The sequence below is a fragment of the Halictus rubicundus genome, unplaced genomic scaffold, assembly GCF_050948215.1.
Source record: "Halictus rubicundus isolate RS-2024b unplaced genomic scaffold, iyHalRubi1_principal scaffold0027, whole genome shotgun sequence".
Lineage (NCBI taxonomy): Eukaryota > Metazoa > Arthropoda > Insecta > Hymenoptera > Halictidae > Halictus > Halictus rubicundus.
The window spans coordinates 1,164,752-1,173,780 of record NW_027488568.1 but is presented as its reverse complement, the minus strand read 5'-3'; the positions used below and the strand labels follow the sequence as shown (position 1 = coordinate 1,173,780).

Below are 9,029 nucleotides of genomic sequence, written 5' to 3'. Positions count from 1 at the left end.
CGAAAGCTGTCAAAGAAAAATCCCTCTGAATAAAATGCAACCCCCTAGCATGCCCGTGAGGGTAGTTACAGGGTAAATTGGATTTCGCACTTTTCCGCGCATTTTCCGCACCTCGATGCTACCTAAAATTCTGGAAAAAATGTGGCATATTTTACATCCTAAAGTGCGGTTTTGAGAATTTTTCAGATTTTTTTGTTGCAAACTGTGGTCGTAAAAAATGAAAAACGTCAAAAAATCGGAAAAATGCAGATTTCTCAAAAATATGAAAACATGCTATTCTACTTTTTAGTACCTAAAAGTTTTTTTAAAAATTGAAATTAACAATGTTTATAACCATTTCTTTATAAAAAAATTGTGATTTCTTTTCAAAGTGGCGCAGAATTTGTAATTTGTTAATTTTTTTTTTTTTTAATTTAGGTTCATGCAAAGCGTATTATTATATATTAACGAAAAACTTTTGGATTTGTGATTTCAGATAATTAGAACGACCTGTGTGTTGCACAGCGCATTTTAGAGGAGCCAAATCCAAGCAGCTGCTGCTCAGTTATTTATGAATATTTTTATAATCTCAAAATTGATATAGGTTGTCTAGATGTTACACAATAACATGCAATTTTTTGTAAATAAAGAAATATTGTGCTCTCTTCAAAACAAATTCGAGAAGAAACGCTTGTTTGCTTGACCCTCCCCCCTTAAGGGGGCCGGCAGGCATTTGGCCTTGACTGTCACGCTATGTTATCCTGTGCCTTTTTTCTAGACATTTTACGTCTTAAATAAGTAAGTAATCAATTAAAAATGCATACCACCGTGTTTGTACATGTCTTCGCTACGTCTGTATAGAGCCCTTTTTTCGATACGAACACTAAATCTCGCGAAATTAAGAGAATCTCTCAGCGGCAGCCATCTTGTGACGTCATACTTGCTTCAGAATTCGAATTTTCTGCCGAATATTGTTAATTACTCCCCGATGAGGTAGAAATTCGAAATTTGGGCTCTATACAGACATAAATTGGACTTTTAGGAAACACAAGTGACCACTTTTAAACTGCTCATTGCAATATTGAAGCGATAGTTTGAAAAGGTTTTGACCCATGCATAAGCATATGGATTTCAAACTCTGCCGGCCCCCTTTTAAGCATAGTAAGCAAAGACGAGAAACGAGAAGAGTTGGCACGAGAAACTCGTTGGTACTAGGGCTGTTACTTTGCTTCGAAGGTCGAAGATTTGACACGTGACTGGAATTTCAAGTATTCCAACAAGATTCGGCACCGTCCAGGGAAAGCCGACACGACGCGACATCTTACCTTACGCCTCGTTCAATGTTTTCCCCTTTCTCCTGACAAATAAAAACACTTTGAAGAACCTGTTGGCCCATGAGATCCAGTTTGATTGACATTGATCCACCCGCATCTCTCTTTCACTCTCTATTTGTTCAAGACGATTCTAGGAAACACCTTCGAGTGCCTTTCTGCTTGCTCACGAACGGTATTAGCCCTGACCATTTAGTGAAGGAGGGTATCGATTCTATTGCATCAGTTTCTTATTAAGTCATGCTATGGCAATATATTTCATGGAGCAACAGTTCTTTATATAAAGTAACTCACAAGAGAAACTTTAAAATTAACAAGAAAAACTTTTTAACCACCCCCGAGATGGTGGGGTAATTACACCCACCCCCCTCCACAGCCAATGGCGGTGGTGGGTGTTAGCTCCGCCCACCGCCGTTATTTCTGCGTCAGCTTGGCAAAAGAATATTTTACGCGGAAAAATATTAAAATCTTGGAATGGGCCAGCCAGGTCTCTAGATTGAAATATTATGGAAAATTGCTGGGCTTATTTAGCCAGATGAGTATATGCCGGTGGAAGACAATTTCGAACCCTTGACGAATAAGAACCTGCATTGAACAAAACTGGGCAGCGTTAAACAGGAAATTTGTTAAAAAATTATATAAATCTATGCCACAACGTTTAGTGGCAGTTATACAAACAAAAGGCGGAGTTACGAAATATTGAAACATTATTTTTTTTATACATATTCTTATATTTTAGTTATTTTAAGAAATTTGTGCTATCATTTTGACGCACCGATTTTTCGTTTAATGTTACACATTCTCCAATAAAGTTCTTTCTTCACGTAATAAATGCGTTAAAACATATTGAAGCAATTGGTTATTCTTATTACGCAGTATACAGGTCACAAACAATGCAATATACTACTTGAAAAGCTGAATACCATTTATTTGTATAATGTGCTATCTTTTTGTCGCGGAGTGTACATAACACGGGTCGGGTGTATCGGTGTGAGACCAGAAGACCACTACTAATCCAACAAGAAAACTTCTTTATTCTTCATTACTTTTTCACGAGACTTTCACCAAGACATTCGCGGCATTTTTCTGATTAAAATGAAACCAAATATGATATGATTCCGATGATATTTACTTGTGTAATGAACGATGAAAGTTACTTCCCATTACAATTATATTAACGGAAAGTTAGTGTAAATATGATCCCAATTGTATCGTGTTTGGTATCATTATAATCAGAAAAATTCAACAAATATATTGGTGAAAGTCCCGTAAAAAAAAGTTAATAATAAAAAACTTTAAGTTTTGGTTTAAAGGCCAGTCTTTCTTTCATCTTTCCCAAACGCTTCGACTCTCCGCGTCTTTTTCTATCCCATATGCTGTCTTTTTTTGGCTTCCGGAACTTCAATCGTTCATTACACAAGTAAATATCATCGGAATCATATATTTGGACTGCGGCGAACTGTAAATGGCGGTGAATATCGCTGTCCTTTTCTACGTTCGGCACTGCATCAAAGAATAGTGCCCCGAGCACGACAAGACCCGAACTTTTGGCATATAAAGCGGATTCACTGTAACCAGATTTCAAATATTTATGTAAAATTTTGAGACATCAATTTTTTAAGTAATTAGATAATATCCAAATGTGAGTGTCAAAACAGAAATCGACAGGAGAAATAAGATTGTAGTTAAATGGATGCAGAAGTTATAAGCCAATATCTTTCAGTAAAATTCCGTCGGTCCCCCACCACGATCGCTATTTTCTCCATGAGCAGCGTCTTCATCCTCGCCTCTCATTCTTCGTCTCTGTGCCCTATAAAGACGGAATATCGAATTGGCGTTCCGACGAAGGAAAATCTTATTTATGAATCTCTTCGGATTTCATATAAAAAAAATAAAACAAAATCTATCTCTACATTTTTATATTTCATATTTTCATATTTTTACATCCTATACCATATTATGCCTTTAAATCCAACAATTCTTGTCCTCACTGTTTTTGCGAATCGTTAAAAGATATTTCAAGCGGACAGCGTTCATGAGGCACGATTGTATAGACATGTAGCGGATGTTGAGTGCGGGAAAGAAACTTTCTCCGTATCTTCGGGTGACGGGGTATTTTCCCCTCATTAAGGTCATTTTGCATATCCTTGTCCCGGTCTAGTGCGTGTGGAAGGGCTAAATACAACACACAAGGTAACAAGATGTCTGTCGACAAAATGGCCGCAAATAACCATGGGATTTCACGAGATTGGAAAAAAATTAACAATCGCGTTCGCCAGAAATGACGCATTTATTTCATTGCGTTTCGTGTATAGTCGTATGGATGAGCTTTTTCGTGTTGACGGGACGTAATCCGCGCTTATTGAAATCGAAAAATATAACGGATTACACGTTCAAATAGAGAGAAGAGCCATCGAGTCGCTCGGGTGAAAGATCAATCACTAGATTGCGAACTTTAATGCGAAATAAATATCGCCTGCGTTCATTGGAAAATACACAAACCAAATTTATTTCCCTTTTGAATCATTTAAACATTTTTAGATTTTCTAAATGCATCTATACTGTTTTACTTATGATCCATTCATTCTTAACAGGAATCTATAAAATCTGCAGTCTTGTTAATCATTGTTCGTTTAGTCTAGGATGAATAATCTTTTAAAATATAATTTTTGTAATTCGACACTCTCCATGCGCTGTTACAGAAAACTTTCAAATTCCACGAAATTATTGATTGGTCACCGGGAACGCGGCAGTAATCAGTGTTAGGCGTGGCGAATAATTTCATTAGTACGTTTTCAGCGGCACAAGGAAAGAGTCGGCTTGTTATTCTGTGTTTACCAGGGACGTTCTCTCCTTTTCTGTTCTACATTACCCCGGTTCTACTGACAGCATTCACGTTTATGTCGGCCTAACCCTCACTTCTCTTCGCTGTTGTGTCAGAGTAAGAAGTTACAGGACCCACGGCTCGATCACTAGTCATTTAATCGGCCATGAAATATCGAAAATCGTTACCTCATAATATGCTGATTAATTTTATTTTATTTCTACCGGCTGCGATTTCTGCCTCCATCGCTTGGCTGCTTCAACGTGCAATCGTAGAATTAGGTAATAAATAATAATATAAATCCGTTTTTACGAAGAAACGTTAAGCAACAGTGCCTGCTTTGTATTTTCCACATTTCTTCACAGGTGAGGAGAGGTGTTAGCTCCACTTTTGCCAGTTCCACTATCATAATTTTTCCAGCCACAAGGCTCAGGGACAAACAGTTTCTCTGGAAATAAAGCATCGCCTCCGGAAAGGGCAAATTTTTTCGTGCAACACAGGCACGCGCGGTTTGCTAGAGTCTTACACAGAATGTATGTCGCGGTGTGTACCACCCACGTGCTCTCAGCAAATACCACCCTTTTCTTCAGTGAGAACAGAAGCATCCCGGTGGTAACAATATCGCTACCCGCTAACCGATACTACGTATCGTCCCTTTGACAGCGAAACTGTATGCACGTGACATCCTTTCTTCCCAGCCCTGCGAACGTCAGAGATGAGAACCGCGCCAAGGGAAGAGAATTTAGGGGGAGAATTGCTTACGGCGTTTTTAATACGTCTGATCGCCATACGGTTGACCCCTCGTGTTTTTGTTCTCTTCTGGCTACGACGAGAAATAGTTAACGCATTGGTTACCAGCGGTTGTATTGGCAATAGACTTCATCATATGATATTGTTTAAGATGTCCTTTTTTAAAATGTGGTGTCATATACGGTCGGTAAAATATCGATAGAAAGAGAAATAATTACAGTAGAACCTCGCTTCGTCGACCGTCATTTATTGCTAGAACTCCTCGTCCCTTTCATACTCACAAGGGAACATAATCAGATGCGAAAATCCGATTTTGATGAAACTTGTGGGAGCTTATAGTTCTTTGAAAAATATTTCACACTTTTTTTTTTATCGGCAACCATCCACTTTGAAGGGGTGAAAACAGCCCTCAAAGTTGGCGGTCAAAACCATATTTTTGGAGATATCTCGGAAACCAGAGGTCGAAAAAATTTGAATTTTGTTTTAAATTGTGTGTTTTTCAATGGGAAATGTAGTCGCGCAAGAAAATTTTAATAAAAGTTTGTTGTTTAAACAATATATTAAAAATTTGATTTTTTTTGCGGCTCGCCGTAATTATAATTAGCACCGCGTCACGCTGCTACCTGCGCCACCTTCTTTCGCTACTAATAAAATAATAAACGACACATAACCCAGTGGTATTGTTTAAAATACTTTTCAGGTTTATACTAAATGCTTATATTTCGATAAAACCAGCCAGAATTCCTTCCTACGCACGCCAGGCGCAAGAATATCTTCCATTATGCATAATTATTGTTAAATGGCAAAAAAAATCCTGAAACATGTCCCCCCTATTTTGGATCAAAGATTACACACCCAAGTTTACATTAAAATGAACTAACAATAAATAAGGGAAACTGAAAAAAAATCAAATTTTTAATATATTGTTTAAACAAAAAGCTTTTGTTAAAATTTTCTTGCGCGACTACATTTCCCATTGAAAAACACACAATTTAAAAAAAAATTCAAATTTTTTCGACGTCTGGTTTCCGAGATATCCCAAAAAATATGGTTTTAACGCCCGAGTGTATGGTTGCTGATAAAAAAGCACGTGTCAAATTTCTTTCAAAGAACTATAAGCTCCCATAAGTCTCATCAAAATGGGATTTTCGCATCTGAATATGATCCCTTGTCAGTATCGCCAGATAAGGTGAGGCAGCACAAATTGACGGGAAAAAGTTACCCTCTGTCTGCCAGTACCGGATTAGTCAGATATAAAACCCGTCATGTTACCGGGGGCTAGAACTTTCTGTGAACAATATTTTTTAGTGTTGGTGTTAATTTTTAAAACATAAACGCATGCTCTTCCGTGTAAAAAAAGAGATACTGTACATACATAGTACAAATTAAAAAGTACTAACATAGCTATATTTTAGATGTTAGTTTTATTTCGGTATCTATTTCAGACGTTAAAACCACGTCTTGAAAAAGACGTCTTTAGGGGAGTCGTATCGTCGTCATTTATTTCAATAATTCATCATAGATTTGAAGATACGAATTTTGGCCACGAACTCGGCCGAATTCGCCACTGTGCGATGGCTGGCAACTTGAGGTTGTACTCACTCCCGATGAGGAGCTTTCGTTGACACATGTTTAGAAAGTTAGGGGTCTTTACTGTGAACGATACCTTGTTCTTAAGGGATCTGGCCGCGGAGTGGGGATGGGCGAGGGTGTCTTCTAGGAGCGCGAGTGACTTCTCATTACTTATCGTGGAACCATCCGGAGACGTATTCGGCACTTTAAGTAATTTTGCGAGTGAATCGATCTGGGAGCAGGAGCAAGTGTGTGAAGTGAGAACAACATAATTCCACATCGTCATTCTTGTAATATTCGGACAAGTAAGTATTTTTATTGCTACTATTTGTTATCGTTCGTGCTTTTGCTTATGCTCTTTCGCTATATTTGTTACATTGATATAACTTCTCTTAATTTTCGTATATATCTCTTTAATTAATGTTTAAATTAGTATGTTTTCTTATAAACCATGCCACAGAAATTTTGACTGTATTTTTCAATTCTAGGCAAGCAAACAATGGAAACTGCAACGTGGACGGTGGTTCAGTTCATCGAAGATGGCAGCGTGGAGGCAGTGCCAACAAAGTGGTTAGAGGGCGAAAATTGTTACTGGCCACCACTGCAATGGGGTCGTTTGATGACCGCAATCAAAAAAATGGAGGCCAGTAACAATTTATGGACCAAGTACAAGGTCAAGATTTTTAGAAACAGCACTTTCGGTAAGTTACAATTATTATACACTCTAAATGTACAATTGAAATAATAACGCTTGTAACGCTTTCGTTTAATGCTTCTAGATGACTACACGAAGGCCAGAAACAAGGCAAAGGCCGCAGAGGAGACGAGCGATCTGCAATCGGAGGCAAAGTCACCATTGGAGAGGAGAAAGAGGCCAGCGTTTACATTAGAAGACAGTACCTCCTCTGACGAGGCAGCAGTTTTCTACCCTGCTCCAGATTTGAAAAAACAGAGGAACATAGGTATGTAAATTCAAAAGGAAGCACTCTATAAACATTCTGGTTCTGTAATTAGTATATCTTTTTAATCAAAATATATTTTATTTTCAGCCGCTTGTTCGCACTCTGTTGGCGAGGAATCGCAGGGAGAGGGACAAGAGGATGAAATACATTCCGATAAGCAGTGTAGTATTGGTAAGTTAAGAAAAATATTTTAGAGATAAATAAGTTCACTTTAAAAAATATAATATCTAACAAACAATTAATAGGAGAGCAAACGGAAAATAATTGCTGCAAGGGGTGCCAAAAAAGAGATGGGATGTTAAAAACGCTAATACTGCAGAACCATTTGACGAGAGTTCTGCTCACAAAAGTATTAGCAGAGGTGCGTGCGCTGAAGGAGATAACACAAATCAATAACGCAGGAGGATCACGCAGCGTGTCGTTTCTGAACAAATTCCCGAATTTAAAATTCCCGCTAAAATCGTTAGAAGAGGTAACATTGGTTGAAGAAATTCTAAGCAATCCGGAGGAATTTGATTATGGAGTAAGTACAATTTACAGATGTAATAAATAAACTAAAAGTAATTGATCTTTCATTTCCAATTTGATTTTTTATAGTTGAGTCCCTTTTTCCCTAGATCATTTACTATTTGTACTCCCAGTTCCATTATCACAGGATTATGATCTGAGCTTAGTTCGTGTAAAACCAGCATTTCGCAGATGTCTCTATTATGTATGAAATTGTACGAAACGACTTTGTTCTCTTCGAAATGTTAGAAGAATGAATTTTCTGAAATAAAAGAATCTTTTATAAAAAAATTGCAATTGGTCGGAACGGAATTTTTAAAATTTTGCTATGCAAGTAATTTACATTTTCTGTGTGTTTTCTCTCGTACAAAAGAACTTTTAGTATTTTCCCCGCAATTCTTTCGAAATTTCTTTTTCCCTTCGCGTAGTAAACTAATTCATCCAGAAAAATCTTACGGTTCGGTATGACGAACTGACTCTTTAGTAATTGAAAGAGCGTCTAAAAGAGTAATTTAATTATAATTTATCAAAGCGTAATTCGGTTCGCGATGATATCGGAAATACTCGAAAACTTTTGATAGCCGAAAAGATTATTCCTAATCGTGGGATGTTTTCCCGATATCGGAGCCCGGACTATGCCCCGAAAGAAATTCCGATAGTTATTATTCAATCAAACTTGCCGCAGATTTTTTCATTACAGGACATTGGAATGCCTCTGGCGGTGGTGGATTTTTTTTCCGTCTAACCGTTCAATCTATTTCGGTGCACAGTGTAATGGAATGCCCACTGCGTAGGAATTGCAAAATAAAAATTCCCCGAGATAAATTACAGCGGTTTTGCAACGGCCTGGTAGCTATATTATATTTTACGGGGAACACAGTTTTTAATTGAAGCAATTATATTCATCCTTAGACAGCTACATGTTATATAACTCCTCCATTTTGCAATTTTACGTAAAAACAAAAATATGAGAATAAAGCTAAAATGTTGCTTAATATTCTCTAAAAGAATGTCTTTTGTTTACAGTATCTTTGTACGCGAGAGAAAAATGTTAGATTCACTCGATTTTATGAGGTCTACAAGGTTGCATATACCCTTAAGTTA

At 37.4% G+C, this 9,029-nt stretch overlaps 1 protein-coding gene across 1 annotated transcript; it reads left to right on the top strand.

The window, feature by feature from the left end:
- The first annotated feature begins 2,999 nt into the window (after positions 1 to 2,999).
- LOC143363205 (uncharacterized) lies at positions 3,000 to 7,718 on the top strand. The gene is made up of 4 exons (XM_076803804.1): positions 3,000 to 3,146; positions 3,324 to 3,414; positions 7,236 to 7,418; positions 7,506 to 7,718. Exons 1-4 carry the CDS (start codon positions 3,000 to 3,002, stop codon positions 7,610 to 7,612), a joined length of 528 nt encoding a protein of 175 aa, XP_076659919.1. The 3' UTR covers positions 7,613 to 7,718.
- Positions 7,719 to 9,029: the final 1,311 nt, after the last annotated feature.